Source organism: Phytophthora sojae (assembly GCF_000149755.1).
Source record: "Phytophthora sojae unplaced genomic scaffold PHYSOscaffold_3, whole genome shotgun sequence".
Classification (NCBI taxonomy): Eukaryota; Oomycota; class Peronosporomycetes; order Peronosporales; family Peronosporaceae; genus Phytophthora; species Phytophthora sojae.
The window spans coordinates 9662501-9683365 of NW_009258117.1; the positions used below are offsets into that span (position 1 = coordinate 9662501).

General features: G+C 51.0%; 4 protein-coding genes across 4 annotated transcripts; 3 read left to right on the plus strand and 1 right to left on the minus strand.

Annotated features, from left to right (window-relative positions):
* Positions 1 to 879: 879 nt before the first annotated feature.
* Positions 880 to 1260, plus strand: PHYSODRAFT_496251 (hypothetical protein; the record flags this gene model as incomplete). The annotated part of the gene is made up of 1 exon (XM_009526844.1): positions 880 to 1260. A coding segment is annotated over one exon (381 nt), but the record flags the coding sequence as incomplete, so codon positions are not given.
* A 5784-nt stretch (positions 1261 to 7044) lies between these two features.
* On the plus strand, positions 7045 to 8436 carry PHYSODRAFT_330222 (hypothetical protein; the record flags this gene model as incomplete). Its single annotated transcript, XM_009526845.1, has 1 exon — positions 7045 to 8436. One exon carries the CDS (start codon positions 7045 to 7047, stop codon positions 8434 to 8436), a length of 1392 nt encoding a protein of 463 aa, XP_009525140.1.
* A 5144-nt stretch (positions 8437 to 13580) lies between these two features.
* On the plus strand, positions 13581 to 15377 carry PHYSODRAFT_330223 (hypothetical protein; the record flags this gene model as incomplete). The annotated part of the gene is made up of 1 exon (XM_009526846.1): positions 13581 to 15377. The coding sequence occupies one exon, from the start codon at positions 13581 to 13583 to the stop codon at positions 15375 to 15377; it is 1797 nt and encodes a 598-aa protein (XP_009525141.1).
* Positions 15378 to 16096: 719 nt separating this feature from the next.
* Positions 16097 to 16514, minus strand: PHYSODRAFT_285728 (hypothetical protein). Its single transcript, XM_009526847.1, is given in 3 exon segments — positions 16097 to 16344; positions 16355 to 16364; positions 16375 to 16514. 1 exon segment carries the CDS (start codon positions 16272 to 16274, stop codon positions 16104 to 16106), a length of 171 nt encoding a protein of 56 aa, XP_009525142.1. The 5' UTR covers positions 16275 to 16344; positions 16355 to 16364; positions 16375 to 16514; the 3' UTR covers positions 16097 to 16103.
* Between the last annotated feature and the right edge of the window lie 4351 nt (positions 16515 to 20865).

A 20865-nucleotide genomic window follows, 5' to 3' on the forward strand; every position in this document is an offset into this window, starting at 1 on the left:
TTTATCAGCGTGTTCTGCAACTCTAGTCCAAATCGCACCTTAAAACGATAAAAATTGACGAAGTTACAGCCACTTTTGGTGGTGTCCATATCTTTTTTTCGTGGAGTGTAACATGAATTGTACACATGGTGATCCTCGCTGTCCATCTGTGCGAATTGTCAGATCTTGTGATCCGTGCTTGCAGTGATGCAGCGTGGTGCGGCCATTTCCGGCGATGCCATTGGCGTACCGCTCTCCGTAACTTGTGTGACGCGGTGTTGCTCACTTCGCTCCGAAGCATGTTGGCCCAAAGACAAGAATGTTCTGGTTCAAACTTCAAGGCGAGCAACTTGTACATTTACTGTAGATACAATAGTGCACTTTTCTTATGTAAGCTTAGTGAAAGCCTGGGGTTTAGACCGTTACGTGCTGTCGTTGCCGTAGTTTGTGCAGCACATTGCACTGGAAAACCTAGCAGAAATAGACGCTGTACAGTAATGTGCGTCAATAAGGGACGTGTGGCAAGTAATATCCTTACATACATTATATACAGCTGTCAGTCAAGAACACAGCTAACATTGATTTAAGTTAACTTTCGACAGAATCCTGGCGCTATTGGCTGGTTTCGCAACGAGCGCGACTACGTGATTGGCTAGTGAGGTCAGATCTAGCCAATCAGGTATTGAAGCTACCATTTGAATTCGGGCGCGAACATAACTCCTTCCCTCCAACCCGCTCAGCGCGATCTCCAAGCACAACGGAATCTGCCACAACACCAGCGCCCTACCCATCCACCCACCTCATGAGCTCCTCCTCCAAGACTAGAACTCGCCTCACCCAGCAGTAGAAGCTGCGTCTGATCAAGAAGGCTGAGAGCTCCCCGCTGTCAAGTATGAAGACCTGACCCTTTGGGCCAAAGTCGAGTTCGGTCTGCAAAGGCCCCCTGGGAAAGCCACAATCGGCCGCATCATCTCGGGGCGTATCGCGCTGTTGCGGCAGCCTCACGAAAGTGCTCAGCGCAAGAACAAGCCGTCTCCATTCCAGCTACAGATCGATCAAAACATCGTCGAGTTCATCATGCTTGCAGAGGCGGAGGGAATTTGCCTCAGCGGTGCAATGATCGTCTTCTATGCTACGGTGCTAGCCAAGAAGTTGGGCACCCCTAGACATACAGTCGACTTACTAACTGCCATGAAGTGGTGCGAGTCTGCGTGGGATAATGTGTCAGCTTCTACAAGTGCTGGTTGCACTCCACGCTCATTACATACAAACTTCAGCTGACAACTTGTGTAAAAGCAGTGTGTCATTTATTCTAAACTAAATAAATCAATACATTGTTCTTTCTTTTTCCACTTGTTCGCCTTAATAGCCTTTACACTCCTATTCATATCAGAGGTCCCTTATTGACGCACATTACTGTACACGCAGAGTTCGCGGTAAAGTGGCTCCATTCCGGTGGTGGTGTAGGTATTGTAGCCATTTATTAGTTGCTTCCCATGTGTTCAGTGGTTTAACATGAATGAGGGCAAAGGGCGCAAACCAGTGTAGCGGCACGTCAAAAAGAGAAGCAATGCGTTAACCGCAAAACTCTGACACGGGGCTATAGTACATGTATTAGATCGTGCTCTCCGTCCATCCAGACGCAGAGAACTTGCAAGACTAATGTGCATGTGTTGGTTTTTAGCTTGTGGTTGAGGGGGCAAATTCTGAAGTGAGATTAAATGTTATCGTCTCTCAAACTACTCTCTAGTCTTCCCCTCCTGCTTTCCTTCTTGCTCTCCTTGTGCTCGTTGGTGCCTCTCATCAGACGGATTACTCCCGGGTTCCGATTGACTTGATCTCAGTATACTTTAGTCTCCCTGACCAGCCATTGGTATATCCAGAGCCCGGCTGCCGCCGGCTCTCCCGTCGCCGTCGGATCCTCCGAGTCATCGGCGGATGTGTCCACACGTTCTCCTCGTCCATGTGCATCTATTGGCGGCGCTCCCGGAGACTCATGATCACTCCCACTCGCCGCTAATGCTGCACGACCGTCCCGACGATTCCGCTTGCGCTGATCAGGTACTTGAGCCTAACGCCTTGGTAAGCATGTCCGCGAGCTGGTCCTCCGTCGGCACGTAGTTGACGACGATGAGTCCTCGGGACACATTCTCGCGGATGAAATGATGCTTGATGTCCACGTGCTTGGTGCTCGCGTTGTACCCAGCGTTGCTTGCGAGAGCGATCGCGCCCTGGTTGTCCTCCCATACTTGGGTAGCTCCCACTTGCTCGTGACCCATGTCCTTGAGCATGGCGCGGGTCCACAGCACCTCCTGCGTGCACAGACTCAGCGCCATGTACTCGGCCTCCGCCGAGCTGAGCGCCACCGTGCGCTGGTACTTCGACTTGAAGCCCGCTAATCATCACCATGATGCCCGACACCGAGCGTCGGTCGTCGAGATTGCTGCCCCAATCGGCGTCGGTGTACGCCGTCACCTCGACCTTCTTCGCGTTCCCATTGTAGGCGATGCCGATGTCTCGGGTGCTCTTCAGGTACCTGAGCACGCGGATGGCAGCCTTCCAGTGCTGCTGCCCGGGGTTCTCGAGGAAGCGCGACAACTGGGTCACGATGTACGCCACATCAGGTCTGGTGCACGTTGTAATGTACAGCAAACAGCCAATGAGTGCTCGGTAGGGCTTCGCCTGCATTTCCTCACGTTCCTTCTGAGTCATCGGCGACTGAGTCTTCGACAACTTCATGCCCGACTCGCACGGGTTCACCACCACCTTGGCGTCCTGCTGGTTGAACCGCTCCACCACATCATCAATGCATCGAGTCTGCTTGATCATGAGAGTCTTCGCCGATGAGTCATGGTCGATCTCCATACCGAGAATGAACTTGGCCTCGCCCAACTCCTTCATCTTAAACGCATTCTTGAGCGCCACCTTGACTTCCTGGATCTCGCTGCTCGTCTTGGCTGCGATGATCATATCGTCCACGTACAGGCAGACGTACACGAACCTGCCCTTCTCGCCCTTGACGTATACACACTGGTCACCGCCGCAGCTCCGAAATCCGATGCCCACGAAGACTCGGTGGATGGTCTTATGCCAGGCATTTGCCGCCTGCTTCAGACCATAGATCGCCTTCTGCAGCCGACACATCATTTTCTTCGCGTTGATGATACATCCATGTAGACGCGCTCCACCAGCCCGCTGTTGAGAAAGGCGGTGTCCGCATCCAGCTGCTCGGTGATGTACGCCTCGGCCACCACAACCGACAACACCACTCGGATCGAGTTCATGTTGGCCACGGGCGAGTACGTCTCGAAGAAGTCCACGCCATACTTCTGCTTAAACCCTTTCGCCACCAGGCGGGCCTTAAACCGGATGACTCGGCCGTACTCGTCGCGTTTCTTTGCGAACACCCAGCGACAACCGATCGGTCGAGCACTCAGTGTCCGACGGACCAGCGTCCATGATCCGTTGTCCGCGTGTGCCTTGAGCTCCGCATTCATTGCCTTCACCCACTCCGACGACTCGTCGCTCTGCATGGCCTGCTGATACGTGGTGGGTGCGTCATTGGCATCGCCGACGTCTGCGGCGTAGGCCAGCACCACCTCAGCCAACAGGCTGTCTTCGTCCGCCCTGGGTCGCTTTGGAGACGGTGGCCAGAAGTGATCATCGGTGTCCGAGTCATCGGGACCATCTTCTTTCGACTCCTCACCGTCTGTGGAACCATCTCCAAGTAGTAGTACCGGTTCTCGGGCGCGCCGAGTCCGTTCCGGCTCGGGGTGGCAGACCATGTCATCATTCAATACCGGTCTCGCGAGTCGTCGGTACGTTGTCAGCTCCTGCATGGATGGCTCCGACGTCTCCACCTCATGCATCTCCGTGTCCTCGACGGTCTCTTCCACTGATTCCATCGGCTCGTCGGCGGCAGGTCGTTGTATCTCCTCGGGCAGTGCCGCATCCTCGGCATCTTCCGTCAACTCAATGATCGGCGAGTTCTCGCTGGGCGCCATGTCGTAGATGCCGTTCACCTTGCGCTCGTCCAGCTTCACCGACCTGGACACCTTCACCTTGTTCGACTCCAAGTCGTACACTCGGTAGCCTTTTGAGTCGTCGGCGTACCCAAGAAACATACATTTGAAGCTTTTCGGCTCCAACTTGGTGCGTCGCGACTTGTCGACATGAGCGTAACCCATCGACCCGAAGACTCGAAGATGATCCAGCCGAGACTTTGACTTGAACGTCAACTCGTACGGAGTCTTGGTCGGGTGCATGCTGTTCGTCGACCGGTTGATCAGGTAGACAGCAGTGCTGACCGCCTCTGCCCACCATATCGAAGCCACGCCCTTGTAGTGTAGCATGCTTCGAGCCTTCTCCATGATCGTGCGGTTCATCCGCTCCGCCACGCCGTTCTGCTGGGGGCTATACGGGACCGTCTTCTGATGCATAATCCCATTCACCCGGCAGATCTCAGTCATCGGCGTGTTCACGAACTCAGTGCCGTTGTCCGAGCGCATGCATTTAATGCGCTGTCCCCACTGGTTCTCGTACAGCTTCATGAACGACTTGAACTTGGTCACGACCTCGCTCTTCTTAGTCAAGAAGTACACCACGACGTGTCGCGAGTAGTCGTCGACAAATGTGAGCACATACCTCGCTCCGCCCTTGGACTTCGTCTTCATAAGACCCATCACGTCCGTATGAACTAGTTCCAGCGGTCGAGTCGTCGCCGACGTCGACCGCGACGGGAAATGTGCGACCGTCTGCTTGCCCTTCATGTATCCTCCGCACAGGGTCTTCGTCTGCTGTTGAGTCGTCGGGAGCCCGTCCGTCGCCTCGCGGGTCTTTGCAATAGCGTCTCCGTCCAAGTGTCCCATACGAGCGTGCCATAGCTCCCACTTCCCATCGACTCCCGAGTACTCGGTGTAATACACCATGTCCTGCTGGCAGTCCAGCAAGTACGCCTTGCCGACCTTCTTCCCCGAAGCGATCACCTTCGTCTTGTCCCAGATGACGCACGACTTCCGCTGGAACTCGACACTCATGTCGCGTTCAGCCAACCTCCCAACTGAGAGTAGTCGCCGGTCGAGTCCGGGGATGTGGAGCACCTCCACCATTTTGATGCGCTTGCCGTCGATGCCCGTTAGGCGCACAGACCCTTTCCCTGCCACGCGGATCTTCTTCCCGTCCGCGATTGTCACATACACGTCCGCCGACGACTCGTTGTACTCGAACAAGTCATCGCGGTGAGGCGTCATGTGAGCCGTCGCCCCACTATCGATCAGCCAACCCGCTGATGGATTCTCCGCCACAGCGAACACCGAGTCTTCGGCGGTGTCTCCATTTGCCTTTTCCGGGCATTCCCGCTTTATGTGGCCCACTTGGTCACAGTTGAAGCACTTGCCCTTGAAGCCACCGACCTTTCGTCCGCCGTTGCGCTTGCGGCCGAATGCCATGCCGCCCTTGCCGAACTTCCCGTTCTGGCCCCTACCTCCGAACGAGGTAGCCTTCAACGCGCGCTCCGAGGTCTCCTTCTTCTCCTGCCGCTCGTACTCCTTGAGCAGCTTCTCCTTCACCTCGATGAGCGTCACGTCCTTCGAGTTCTCGACGATGGATGCGATCAACTCGTACTCCGCCGGCAAGCTGCTCAGCAGGATGACGAGTTGTCGGGAGTCATCGAGCGGCTCTCCAAGCGTCTGGAGGCCCACGATGAGCTCGTCGAACTTGTCCAGGTGCTTCGCCATCGTCGCACCGTCCTCCATCTTGAACTCATGGAGCCGACGAGTCATCGTGACCCGATTATGCATCGTCGTCCGGTTGTAGAACTCGCGTAGAGTATTCCAGGCTTGGATAGCCGACGTCGCCGACCGAATCTTCGTGTGGTGTTCCACAGCCACGCCTTGAGCGATCAGACCGAGCGCCTTCATGTCTTTGAGCATCCAGGCCTCCGTCATCTCCGTCGGGTCCTTCACGACTTGGACGTGCGCCAGCAGCCCCTTCCTCGCGAGCGTCATACGCATCGCGAACTCCCAGTGGAAGTAATTGTCGCTTCCCAGGATGACTTCGGCGTTCATGCTGGACGTCGTCATGTCGGTCGTCGGGGAGGGCTTGAGCTTATTGCGGCTGTTAACCTGTTGGTTTTTAGCTTGTGGTTGAGGGGGCAAATTCTGAAGTGAGATTAAATGTTATCGTCTCTCACTCTCTAGTCTTCCCCTCCTGCTTTCCTTCTTGTTCTCCTTGTGCTCGTTGGTGCCTCTCATCAGACGGATTACTCCCGGGTTCCGATTGACTTGATCTCAGTATACTTGGGTCTCCCTGACCAGCCATTGGTATATCCAGAGCCCGGCTGCCGCCGGCTCTCCCGTCGCCGTCGGATCCTCCGAGTCATCGGCGGATGTGTCCACACGTTCTCCTCGTCCATGTGCATCTATTGGCGGCGCTCCCGAAGACTCATGAACAGCATGTAAACGGTGCTAACAGAAAATAAGTCCTTTGTTAGAGGACTCATCATCTAATAGTGAACCCTGCCCTCAGAGGCGAATACATGTACACGATTTCAAGCACGAGCCTGTACAGTATTCAGGAATGCGCCAGAAAGCATCACGCCAATGCCCTTTTCAACATCCTTGGTTGATGTTAATTGGGGCATGGGCTCACCGGCTCGATTGCACACGAACTCTGGCGCGTTTACTTGTCGAAGAATAGTGCTTCGCCAATCGCCAAACTAACGAGGAGCTTTTCAGTAAGCGACTTCATTGTTCTTTTAGCGGTGTCCCCCTCAGGACGCCCAAGCAGTTAGTAACAGATTGCGTTCAAGGCTGGCATTCTAGCTTACGTCTTTGATCCTTGAAACTTCCGGGGCAACAGGAACGCTTCTGGGACGACGACGACGATTCATCGGATGAGCCAGACCGAACCGCCTCGCCCGCGACAGCACCACCGGCTACACTGCCCACAAACTACACACTCGCAACGCCCGCGACAGTCATCAGTAGCGTCACGTCCACTTACCGCAACTGGGTTGGTCCTTGGAGCATCTCTGCCGACGCCGCATGCTACCGAGAAGCCCACATCATGCCGACCTGCCCATCCAACTACGACCGCAACGACGCTACCAACACGTGCTGGACAGAGTGTTCCCTTGGATACCCCGTCGAGTGCGGCATGGAATGTATCCGACAGAACGACGACTGCAAGCTTGAAGTCTTCAACAAGATCAGTGTCATCGCTGTGACTGCTTTTGATGCAGCCTCCATGGGCGTCTTCGGCAAGCTGGAAGACATCGGGAGAGGCGTCAGGAGGGCGGTGAGGTGCGCCAACTCGATGGCGACTGTGATCAGAGGCCTCGTGCGGTACATCCGCAACATCAAGACTTCCGACCGGCAAACATCCCACGCCCAGCTATTGGTCATCCTGCATCAGTCCAGCAACGTCGTGACGGACATCCCTATCGCCATCACGAACTGCCTTGGGAAGACCATGCCGCCGAATCTACCCAGATCCAAGAATATACTTGCGACTTCGCAGTATATCCTTTCGCAGGTTCTGAGCAACAACGCGACCATCATCTCCAGTTGGGACAAGTTCAAAGCGTTTCTCGTCGGAGCCAACTTTAGTGATGCTGTGAATGAGCTGAAGTCCACCGACATCTCGTCGCTCGTGTCTGGGATGAAGTCCAAATCAACTTGTGGCGCGGACTTGAAGTCCCTGTTAGATCGCACGTGGACGACGGTGCAGCATTACAGGCAGGAAGACCCCGACATCACTGAAGCCGGCCTTCGGTTGAAGATCAGCAACTCCGACCTTGTGCTGTACGACATTGCCACAGTAACCAACAACTGCATGGGGCAGATGATTGCAGAGTCGACGGAAGCAACCGCCTACAAGACACGCGAAACCCTGCGCAAGACCTTCGGAGTCGTCATCAATGACCTAATTTCTAAGGGTACGAGCAATAATGGCACGACACTGAAGGCGCAATACTACGCGTACCAAGCTATTCAGAAGGGAATGACCGTCCTCTCTACGAGCGGATTCGATCCGATGGATATCTCAACGTTGCTCGTAGCGTACGTCCAGACCGTCTGTGGCCCCACTCAGTTCATGGGAGAGATTGACGACGGCAATGAAGCTGCAACTCTGGGTCTACACATGATCCAGAAGGTTTTCAAAGGCAGCACGAGCTCCTGGTCCAGAGTGGGCGACGGTGCAGTCATCGTCAAGCTCACAAGTACAGACAGCGAAGACGTAACTGTGAATATCAAGTCTGGAGGCGACAAGATCGATGAGGTCCGCGTCCCTGCAGGCGGAAGGGTGACGTGGACGTCGAACACCACAGTTCTGGGCGGTAAGACGCTGTACCTTGACCGGTGGCGACGTGGCGACCGGGTTTCTTGGGACTCCCTGGGACGGGAGGTGGGTCCTTGGTGTTTTGGGTTCCTAGAGCCGCCAGAGGTGGTCACTTAGAGCTTGATGCACGGTTAACCGTGAGCTAGAACTTAGTCATGTAGCATATGACTTAAAGTCTTGATAAAGTATAACAAGTCGCCAAAGTAATGGTCATTCATCTGCTTCTTAATGCTTGCAACGTACTTTTGTAGAAACCATGGTCCTTCCCACCAAGTTGCCTGGGTGGTGCTGTTTCAGACAGATCTAGTGAAATTATACCAGTCTTCAGTGAGACTACCGAAACTGTTGTCTGCGTACTTTCGCACTATCGCACGTATTAGCTGTTCAAGTTGCAGTGCTATTATGCTAGCACACCCGAGTACGCTTGACATTGCTACAGTACGCTATTTTCGTGGACTAACAGGTTTTAGATCTGCCGTGGCTGCACATCCAACCAGCCGACGGCTTCTCCAGCATTGCTGCCTAATAAGAACACAATGCTCTCCAGGTATCTTTTTCTCAGTCCCCGGCTCATTTTGATCCACAGAGGTCGTATTATGCCAGCTTCATTCCCTCCCAGATGTAAGCTGCGCAGCTTATGCCGATGGAACTGTACCACGTTCCAATCCAAAAACGTATCTTGCACCCTTTTTCTTTTCAAAAGAGCGGGTCGGACTAGCGAAATTTCAGCATCAAACGACGTTGAACGTTGAAGCGTTAACCTTGAAGTTGGGCAATGATAGCCTGACCCCCGACCGACTGCTAGCACCGGAATGAGGATTTGTTGCCCCCAAGACCGACTCTTTTCGTCGCCAATCGATCACAACTTTTCGCTATCCTTAGTGAAAAATCCCGACAACGCAAGGCCGCGCGTGCAGTGCACCAGTGGTGCCATATTATACATGTACAGAGAACAAAGGCGTAGGGATTTCGTTGCCACTTAATTTTTCCGCTGATACAGGGTCAATGGAGAGGAAGGTTTACCGGTAAAAGTGTGTTGCACCGGTACTAACTGAAGATTTGATAGCCCATCATGGGTGGACAATACATGTGCAGGCTGAAAGCCGTGGTTGACGCTCGCAGCGTCACGCTGGTTCAAAGCAGTACTGAGCGTGACGAAAACGGGACGTGGGTACAACATACAGATTCTCGGTACGAAATACTGTATACACTTTTGGGGTCAAAACATACAGGTAAAAATACTGTCACCCTGCTAGCGCTCCGCGTACCCAACCAACCCTTACTACTTGGGCACAAAACCCTACCGCGCTTACGTGCGGGGATCGGCTCGCTGCGCTCGCAAGGTGTTATGTACCAGAGTATGGTTCGTACTGAAAGCTGTATAGTTTTGACCTTTCGCCGACGAAAACGATGCGCTCCGGATTTTTGGCTTTGCTGCGGGATGCCGGGCAGTTACAGTACATTCAGCAGTGTTCCAGCACGAAGCCCTCAAGGGAATACTCATACTCCAGAGAAAAAAACATGATGTCGCGCTACATGTACCAAGGCCGTATCAGGTACGTTCATGTCTTGCCTGGCAACTCAGCCTCCTCTCTACATGTTCATGTTCGCGACGCTTCTCCAATCTACGCGATAGGAAGCCAACGTGCCGTGTACTGTGCACTGTAACGCTACATGTACTGTAGTCGCCGATTTGTCCAGCAAACGGCCTGGTTACAGTAAACCTACGGGGAAACGCTAAAACATGCCTATTTCGGCGAAGTGTTTGCAAAACATGCTGTCCACTTTAAAACATACTTGGGTACACTGTACCAACGCCGGTGCACTACTGCACGACCTTGGTGATCCCAGGACATACATTGATATATGCCATCGACGCGCAACCACTACGTCAACCTAATGAGGGCAGCTAGTATGTATACATTACACGCGAGTCGTACATCCAATACTTGCTGCCACTGATACACTGTAATGGAGACGTCTGCAACATCACCCTACTGCATGCACAACTTTTGCTGGTGTTTCATTTGTACAAGAAGTCCTGCACCACTTCACTATGTATCGGTAACTCATGTAAAACGTGTGAAACCCCGAAGCACTTATAAGTGGTGCACCAAACTCGTTTTCTCATGAAACGCACCACCGTATCGCTCAATAAAGCAGTACTGGGGTACCATACTCATGTTTGAACAATTTATAAAAACTTTAAGTGGAGTGCATGTATTAGATTAAGTCCCTAGTTCACAACGCCCTAAGCGTTCGCTACATCTAGCCTAATCTTTTCAACTTTCAACAACTAAACTTCAACTAACCGTTGGGTTTGTGCAGCGACGTTTGTTGTGACCTACCTGTCTGCAGTTTCCGCATCGTTGAATATGGCTGGCCTCGCCCTCATCTTTGCTTGGGTAGCGCCGCTTTCGTTTGGCGCCATCGTGTAGATCGTCGAATTACGGAGAACATGTACTTCGCCCTATCGTTACCATTCGTTACCAATCGTCCGATTGTCGGTAAGCATGTTTTAAAGTGGACAGCATGTTTTGCAAACACTTCGCCGAAATAGGCATGTTTTAGCGTTTCCCCGTAAACCTACACAAAATCTTAATTGTACATACTACTATGTTCTAACTTAAAAATCCGTAAATTGTGAAATTGTGTTATTTACATGTTAATGTTTCAAACAGCACCCTGTGTCGAATTATAAACTATATTTACGATCCATGGCAGCATTCTACCAAAATCGAGCCTCTTGGCAGCAATTTCTCGGCACAACTGACGTACTTTAAAAATCTTCCAACTAGAAGACTTCACCGTAGACTCAAAATCGGTCGCCGTCGCGAGGGTGGGCGGCATGGACGTATTACGGTATGGCACTCGTAATTCAGGACGAAAGATGCTAACAGCAACAGTGGTTCTCTGATGATGTTAGTTAGAGCGCTGTATCATCGGACACGAAGAACGAAAAGCCACGAACCCGATTGCATCGTTCAAAAGAACCAGATCAGAGGGTGATCATTACTGCATTCTCCGTTTGTCAAGAGCACCAAGACGGCAACGTCCAGGGATGAAGCCATGCGTCCTTAGAAACCGGATTTTCCGCGGTGAACCTCAGCCCCACTATTTTAAGGCTGAAGCTGTTGTGTCCTCAGCAATAACGATTGTGCGATAGTTGGAGTAGGCAGCGCTATGAACACTTCAACGCATTGCTTCAACAAGTAGGTGCTACCGATCACCGAATGTATAAAATACATGTAGTGCTGGTTCGTCGTTGGGGGCGCGATCTCTACTGTAGTGTAGTGTATGGCTTTTCACTTGGCGATATCTACCACAATGAAGTGGTCCAGTCTTGTTAGCATCCACCACTATCACCTTACTGCGCTTATATGCGTTCTCTACGATGTCGGTTTGCTACCTCCTGTACATGTATTCATCCTTCGTGCCACATCATTGTGGAGCGTGAACGTACACAGTATACGTTCCGATGCAAGAAAACAAGGACGTGGCAATTATGAATGAGGGAAGCTGGCGTCATGCTGGCGCTGTCGCTGGTCCTCCAGTGCGAACCACATTTGGGTTAAACGCGGTAGGAACCAGAGTTCTGCGAGCAGAATACTGTAGAGTGCCGATATCAAATACATGTACCATACAAACCGCAGGCATGACAACGGGCAGCGTAGCTGATCGAGCCGTCATGTGGTGCTCAGGTGGTCGTGATATTTACGGGTCATCTGTGGCGTTTGTCAGGCATTCGTTCCGGGGGAAGCGGGTGGATGGAGATGAGCTGCTAAGTGGTCTGCTACAGAGTTGGAGCAATATTATGGTCGTCCTTCTTGGTTAGAGGCCAAGAATACAGTTCGGCTTCAAACTTCAAACTTCAAACAGGGCCAACATTGCATTGTCGTCCGGCATGTACAACTTTCAGATAATGTACATTATATTGCTGATCCAAGTAGTTATATTGTATCGAAAAATTGATTTTTAGACAACAATAATTGTAGTCGTACAGTAACTTCGACGTGAGCGCACACGATATGAAGCTGAGCAGGCACTGCGAGTACTGTACAATTAGCACCGAGTGCATCCGCTCAGAATGAATGCACTACCGATCGCACCTTAGTTAAATAAAACATATAAATATGTTTAAAACATCTCAGTTATTGTAAATCCTCAATCATCAATACTATTTTCAGTAGTATGTTTATATACTACTGGTTTTTGGTGAAAATACTGTTTCTGATTAGGAAGGTCTGCTACTGAGTGCGGATAGGTAGAATGATCGTCGTTGACGCCAAAAGTCCAAGCAATCAACAAAACCGAGCCTTGAACAACAAGCGCTCATATTGCTCTCTTAGGTACTACCCCAGTTCCAATCCCTCCCCCTCACAATGCTCGACGTTGGGTGCGAGTACGATACACGACCAATCGAGGGTTGTATCCTGGTCTTACATACTGAAAAGGGGTTAAACCGTGGATCTCGTGATCGTGAGCTTCGATGCAGATGGTGCCGACTACAACAAGAGAAAGAAGGAAGTGACGCCAACTAATAACCGCGGACACCTTCCAGTAGACGTATTCGCGCTTCGCGTTATATGATTAAGAGTCGCTGCCACCATCTCCCAGTCTTCCTGTACCCCCATCTTCTTTTTCTAATGTATTCGCGGGGTCAATGAGCAATGCTCATTGAGCATAGCGCAGCAATGTGCCGATGCGATCTTGTACATGTCCTGTACATGTAGCAGCACCAGCACCCATCACCTCTTCAGCAAATCGCGCTGCCGCCTGTCGAGCGAGCCACAACCCGGCGCACCCGTGGGGAAGTCTTCTGAAGAACCACGGAATTTTCAAACATCGATTCATGCTCTTTCGTAAGACGATACTGGTCCCTAGAGAGCATACCGTAAGTCAAAGCGTCTTACGTTTTGCAATCAACGCATTTTGATTACATTTTGATTTTAGTATACCAGTGGCTACATTGTATTTTGTCACTCAAAACGTAAGACAGTTTGTCGGACACCAGTTTGCGCCATATTATTGGTCAAAAGCTCTACTTGACGTGCAGAGCTGCATCTGCATGCTCGGGCCCACTCAACCACGACAGCGGTGCGGATACAGGCTGTGTTGGTGGCACCTTTGTTCGCCAAGACGACGCAGTTGCATGGCGCGTAGGTCCGTCGACAACAGGATGATATTCTGGCTGCAGCCACGGCGATTCTCATTCTTCTTTTTGCGTCCTCGTAGCGAGGCCCCCGTCACAAGCCAGCAAGATGATCCGGTTAAGGGTGGTGTTCATCCTGTTGACGGTGATCGCCGCGACCACCAGCACACAAGCCATCGACTGGACCTTCTGGAACGATGACGACGATTCCACCGCCTCGTCCGGCTCGAGCACGGGCATGGAGACCCTGTCACCCGAAGCGCTCAAGAGTATGATGGGCTCCGACTACATGGACGCTGTCAAGTCCTTGATCTCCTCGGGCCATGGCTCGGAGTTTTCGGACTCGGACTCTGGATCAGACTCCTTCAACAAGGCTACGGACGCGCCTACTTCGTCGGACTCGTCCGACTCCTCCTCGGGCTCCGACAACTCGGTGGTGCCCGCTTTCTCCTTCTCGGGGTCTGGTGCGGACTCGATCCCTCCGGTGAGTGAAATGGCCTCGCCTTCGAACGCTGTGAGCACTGTCCGGTCCAACTACCGCAACTGGGTCGGACCTTACAGCAAAGGCGGAGACTCGGCTTGCTACCGCGAATCCCACATCATGGACACCTGCCCGAGCAACTTCGACCGCAACGACCTGACCAACACGTGCTGGACCGAGTGCCCGATGGAGTACCCGGTTGAGTGCGGCATGCAGTGCATCCAGCAGAACAACGACTGCGGCCGTGAGAACGTCGCCAAGATCTCGGCCGTGGCCATGTCCGCTCTCAGTATGGCGAGTTTCGGTGTCTTCGGCCAGCTCGCGAAGCTCGGCAAGAAGGTGACGTGGGCGGTCAGATGCGTCAACATGCTCATGACAGCCACGAGAGCGATCGTGCGTTTCACGCGTAACCAAATGGTCAACGACCCGCAGACGTCCCAGGAGAAGCTCCTACTGCTGCTGTACCAGACGAACTACGTCGTCGCCGATCTTCCCGCTACGATCTATGCCTGCATGGGCAAGAATGTGCCCGCCAACCTAAACCTGGCCCGTGGTCTGCTCCCCACGGCCCAGTTCGTGTTGCTGCTGGTGCTGAGTTACGACGACGACATCATCCACAGTTGGGAGAAGTTCAAGGCCTTCATGAAGAGGGCCAACTTCACGGAGGCTGCCGAGGCCATCACGGATGGTGAGATCTCGAGTCTCGAGACGGCCATGAAGCAGAACACGACGTGCGGCGAGGAGATGCGGTCGCTGACCAACCAGGTCTGGATGACGGTGAACGAGTACCGCGAGGACAACCCCAAGATCAAGGAGTCGGAGCTACGCCTGAAGCTCAGCCAGTCGGACTTGATGCTGTACGACGTCGCCACAGTGACTAACAACTGCATGAACCAAATGGCCTCCGAGTCGTCGGTGGCCACCGCCTACAAGACCCGTGAGACTTTGCGCAAGACCTATGGAGTGATAATCGACGACCTCATCAAGGACGGCAAGAGCGACAACGGTACGTCCATGGCCGCCAAGCACAACGCCTACGTGTGGCTGGACAACGCCATCACCTTCGTCTCAGTCGCTTCAGTCCTCATCGACCCCACAGATCTGTCGACGCTGTTTGCCGAATATCTCCAGACGATCTGCGGTCCGACGCAGTTCATGGGCGAGATCGACGATGGCGATGAGGCCGCCACTCTGGGCATGAACGCGCTCCATAAGGCCTTCAAGAACAGCACGCTCTCGTGGACCAGGAAGGGCGACGGCGCTGTCATTATTAACTTCAAGAGCAAGGACACGAAGGATGTGACGGTCAACATCATGTCTGGAGGTGATAAGGTCGACGAAGTGGACGTCAAAGCTGGAGGCACTGCCCAGTGGAAATCAAATGTCACGGCTCTGGGTGGCAAGACGCTGTACCTCGACCGCTGACGTCCGGGTTTCCTGGGTTTTCCTGGAACGGGCGGAGGTTCGCTGGTGTTGTGGGTGCCGATTTCTCGTGAAGGCGGTCACTTGGAGGTGAACGCGCAGCTCAATGTGAGCTAGTTAAGTTGTTTGTTGTAGTTTGCCGAAGATGATATAGCCGAATGGCGCTATAATTCGTCGTTACTTGTAGACGAGGTATAGAATAGTGACGTAGAAACTGGTATTCGAAATTGTACAATAGAGTGAAATGGGCGAAGTCAATTTAGCTCGGGTTGCGTGGCGTGAGCCCGATGCGTCGACGACATGAAATGACATTATTGACTACTTCTTCCCGTTGCGCAGTCAAACTAGCGGACTACTGTTCTACGCTACGCAGGATTTACTACAGTACTGCATGGGCTTTTAATTTTATCCAGAGAGATCACCGAAATGACGTGTGGGGTATGAGTACGTTAGCATCTTAGTCCTAGGCGTCGTTCACTCCTAAGGGTCAGTTGTAAATTGACCAGTAGGACACCGCCAGTTTAAACATATGGCTACATTACACATGACTTATTTTTAGGCTCTATTCCGTTTAAAACAAGGCTTTTCCAGCACACGCCTGCCGCCAAGGAACTTCCGCGGCGGAGCGCCCATGAATCAAGGGAAATGACAAGAAAGGGAAGAAAAGCAAGACGTACCTACGCGTGCCGGTAGACTACGCGCAGAAGATGAAGGTTCTCGGTGGTCGGCTCAAAGTCTCTGTTGAATGTTATGGTACTGGGTGCTCAATGCCGTTAGATAGTTGGGGACGCTCCCATCACACGTGCGTAGCTTCTTGGAGCTGCCGCTGATGGAGAGCACCGCTTGGTACTCGACCTTGAGGCCGTGGCCTGGCGTCTCCTTCTTCATCTCCTTGTTCATGCTGGCCCACGTGTTCTCGCTGCTGTGGGTGCGGCCGGGCACGCCGCTGCTCTCAAAGAAGTGCGCGATGCTCACAGTCTCTCCAAACAGGTGCTAACGCGGGTCCTTGCTGCCCACGACGCCAGCGAGCACGGGGCACGAGTGCACGCCGATGCGGATGTTGAGGTCGGGCACGCCGCAGTTGCGTCACAGCAGCGGCTGCACCGCGAACATGTCGGTGGCGGCCGTGACGACAGCGACGGTAGCGAGACGAATAATTAGCAGTGCAAGCTAATTTGAAATACATGCTTTGATAAATATTTGATGTGCAGTCAGCTGGTGACGCTTGTGATTTGCAATAAGTGCTTGTGCAGTGACGCCTAGGACTAAGATGCTACGGTATGTACGAGTACTGTAATGCTCCTTTCCTGCATAGATTAGGTAAGATATATAGCTGGTACATTCACCAGCAAATACTGTACGTGTAACCATGTAACCTACGTTCAAGAACAAAAAGATGAAAACCCACCAACAATACCGCTCAGCACCAAACGAAACTGTGCCGAAATGCGCAGCAGCAACGTGCTACAGTACTAACTTTGCCTCAGATTTTTAGGGTGAAGACTTCGAGGTCACTTTCAGTAGTTGTCCATGTAGTGATCGTCGACATTCTGAATTGCCGCGCCTGAAATTAGATATCAGAAGGAAGACACCCACGCGTACATCTGTAAGCTTAAACACCGGAATCAGGAATGAGCAACGTGAAGTTGTTCAATGTTGAAGCGCCTGTACACGATCTTCTTGCGCTGTTAAACCATTTTTCGGCGAATCCTATTGCGAACGATTTGCCGTTCAAGTTTTTTTATAGGTAAATATCACGCCACAACACCCTAGTTGGAAGCCTTACTGTACTGTGTTGCGGAGTTAACCCTTTAGCTACGAGCTTTGCAGTGTAGGTCCCCCTGGACATGTGAAACGATTGGCGGGAACCCGGGTTCCCGCAAATGATACCGACCAAATCGCGAATTATTTATTTAATTTTTGGCCCCCATATTGGTACCCTCGGGGCAAGTTAAACCCTCATATCTAAGTGCTGTCGATGAAGGACTACTCTCAAAATATGCCACCGGTACTGAATAGACCCAAATAACATACCTTACCATGTCCAAGTTTATCTTTCATGAGCAGGAGGATAGCGATGAGACCGGGAAGCACTGTACCGCTGCACCAGGCAAGCGACTGGATTTTCGTGGAGAGATACAGGACGAGGGCGAATGTAAATTAACCTTCCGTTCCCCTACTGAGCTTTAGCTGCGTTCTATGTAGGTCATAGACCAACACTTTCAATGCATTTGCTCATACATGTTGTACCGGTAGTTTTGGGGGAACCGGGGTCCCGATGGGTACCCGGGTTCCCGCCAATTGTTTCATGTACCATAACCAACCACAACGCGGTTTCGGACCATTTAGACCAATGGCAGCTCTCGTCAACCCCTCAACAAACCTGTACTTATGGATTTTGGTTTTCGTGTGATTTGCCGCTCGATAGTTGTAGAATAGAAGAGAACCTTCCCGAGTCTTATATCGGTACGCACCAGCTTGTTGATTTGCTCACATGTGGCTATGGTACAGGTCCGCTTGGACCTGTTCTGTTGGCTGACTCTGCGAGCTTCTACCTAGCCCGTACAATGTATTATAGCCAATTGTAGTCAATTATGAGCTGTCGTATAGGTCAGACTGGACCCGTACGAAGCCTCGTAGCTAAAGGGTTAAGTGAACTGGTCCGCATGGTTGGCGGCCATGTTCGTGGTGAAGTTGTGCACGTTGAGGTGCACGTGGAGGTGAGTGTAGACGTAGGTCGTTCGTCCCGTGATGGCTGTGTGAGGCCGGAGGTTTTCCCACGGTGGTGGAATTCTCCACTGGGTTGTCCACCACATACGGCAGTTGTAGATTGAGTGTGACTATCTGCGAGAGGGAGAAAGGTGTAAAGAGGAGCTGTGAGCTCAGTTGAGAAATACACGAGAACCTCGCAGGTGGCTGTTGCTGCCTTTTACATCATCAACTTACCTTGGTGAAGAGCTTCCTCTCTGTGCAGACCTGCAAAACGCCCCAGCAGTTTGCAGCACTCCGCGTCATACTGAAAATTGCCAGCATTGCCCTGCATGCGGCACCAATCGCAAATTTGGAAAGGCAATACGTAGGGCACGACGCTGCGTAGTCTATCCAAAACTTGTTATGGATGCTATGAGCAAACTATATTGAAGTACGCCGTAACTTTAAAAGCTCTCATTGTAAGCGTTTTCATTTGCCACGAATTATTCAAAAATTCATCCGTACAATAGCATTATTCTTAAAATGCGGCTACGGTATTTCGAAGTTTTGTGCACCGACAATAACGAAATAATACCATCAAAAATTAGGTGGTTGGGTCAATCCAATTTGACAACGATTCCGTCTTGCGGCTAGTTATTTCAACTTCAACAGCTTCAAAGGCATCTTTCAATTTTATTCGTTCGCTGCACAATTTATTTATTTGTGGCCAGATCTATTCAATCCACCATGTCTCCCTGTTAAGTGAAAGGGTTAACCTTAAAATTTATTAAATTCCTTAATTACATTGTAAGTATATGATTGATAAAGTGTAAGTTCGGGCTTATGAAATCCGTACCAACTGTGCTCTGAAGCAACCAGAAATATGCTAAGTGCTGGTTGTATGGGCTAACAACTGAACTTGAAGTACGTGTAATAGGGATTGTGGTTGCCGATTGAGATGTTGGCTCAATTATTGCGATCCTCCAATCTTGGCGGCCGTCCAATCTTGGCAATCTTCCAATCTTTTCTTACCAGTTAGTTGAATTAATGACGATTAATCTATCATATTAAGATATTCACAATACATAATATCACCTTGTATTGTAATTTGATATGTAGAACGATCAAACTCAAATAATTATTGTTAAAATATCGGGTGCTTTTCCCGTCCTTCATTTACATAGAAAGACTGAAAATAGTGTGTCGCGCTATCGAAGACAATGCATCGCCGCGTACTACTTAAGTGCTCAAGTCGTAATTCTGATCGCGCGCGCGTGCATGTACATGTATCTACAAAGCCGTGATATCGATCGCCAAACGGTATTTGTCGACCACGCATTAATATATACCCTTGAGACTGAGGTTATTACGGTGGGGCGCTCTCGTAGAAGTACAGCAATGCGTTTCTGTAGAGCACTGTTTTGGTAAGACCGTATGCCGGCCGTACTGTCGACTTTGCGTACGCTGTGGCCACACTATAATGTCTGCGTTATAATAGTTGATCCAAAAATTGTGACACCTTGTATGTTTTTAGACCTGGTCAGGGCATACAATATAGTCGCAGCAGCATTATCTGGCCAATATTGGGCAGCGAGACTTAATAAGTATTGACCCAACAATGTTGCTGCGACTATATAGGATGTCCTCTAAATGCTCAGTCAAATTTGCGGGTTTTGTAAAAGTTATCATAATACGCTGACGACAATCGAATGTGTGCGTACGGCAATCACTGCTAATCGTATTTGTTTATGGTATCCCAAGGTTGCATGTATTGACGTCAAAATGCTTCTTTACCTTGGTGTGTGGACATCTTTGGCATCTTGCACGCACCCCCGTCTATTTAGTATGTACATCTTCAGTAATGTTAATCTACTGTATATGTAGTGCTGATGGGCACAACGATGACGGTCGCTAGAGCATCAAGGTGGGCAGGTGGATGTTTTAGTCCTTAATTAAGATTAATTTCCAGCGGATCGTCTCCATTTTGCGGTGGTGTTTTGGCAACAGTTTAACATTTCGTTATTTTAGCATACAAAAATGGGTTGAAGTACATGTAGGCAGAGCTTTGACCACTTCAACACATTGCTTCAACAAAAGATACTACAGACAACGACGGATAAATCCGGGCGACACTAAAATCCGGAGGACAAAGTCGTGCAGTGTACAACAGCGTCGTGTCAGCCAATTCGATTTGACCAGTAGACTTGGTCTTTGTATAGCATATGCTTTAGTGTACTTTATATGGATTGTTGTGTGTTTTATGAACATTGTTGTGTATTTTATGTCGGTCAAAAGTGTTTTTACAGTGGAAACGGACGGGGATTTCATTGCATTTTACTATGGGCTATGACATTCAGTGATCCCGGGTTTTTCCGTCGTTGTCTGTACACCGAATCGGCAGTTTTCGTCCGGCAAGACAGATGCAGTGAAGGTCGCAGAGGCCCAACCAGCACCCGCACTCTGTTATATCGCTACTGTAGTGCCAGCGCATAACAGGAAGGCGCACATTTCTCCAGGACTTCGTCTTCATCTTTTGTCCACAAGCCATCTTGGCCATGTACCGAGGGAAACACATCCAGAATGACAATCCTTCAGAAGAAACTGACCGATACAGGAAAACAAGGACGCGACAGAGCAACGATCAGATCCTAAACATGATCACCTGACGAGGCAGCTGGTGAATTTTAATACACGTACAGTACACAAGGCAATGTGCATTGTGCCGTTTCGACACCTGTAGCTGACGAGTTTAACGGAGCCATGACCAACACTGTCATCCGAAGCAGTATCCTGGCGAGGC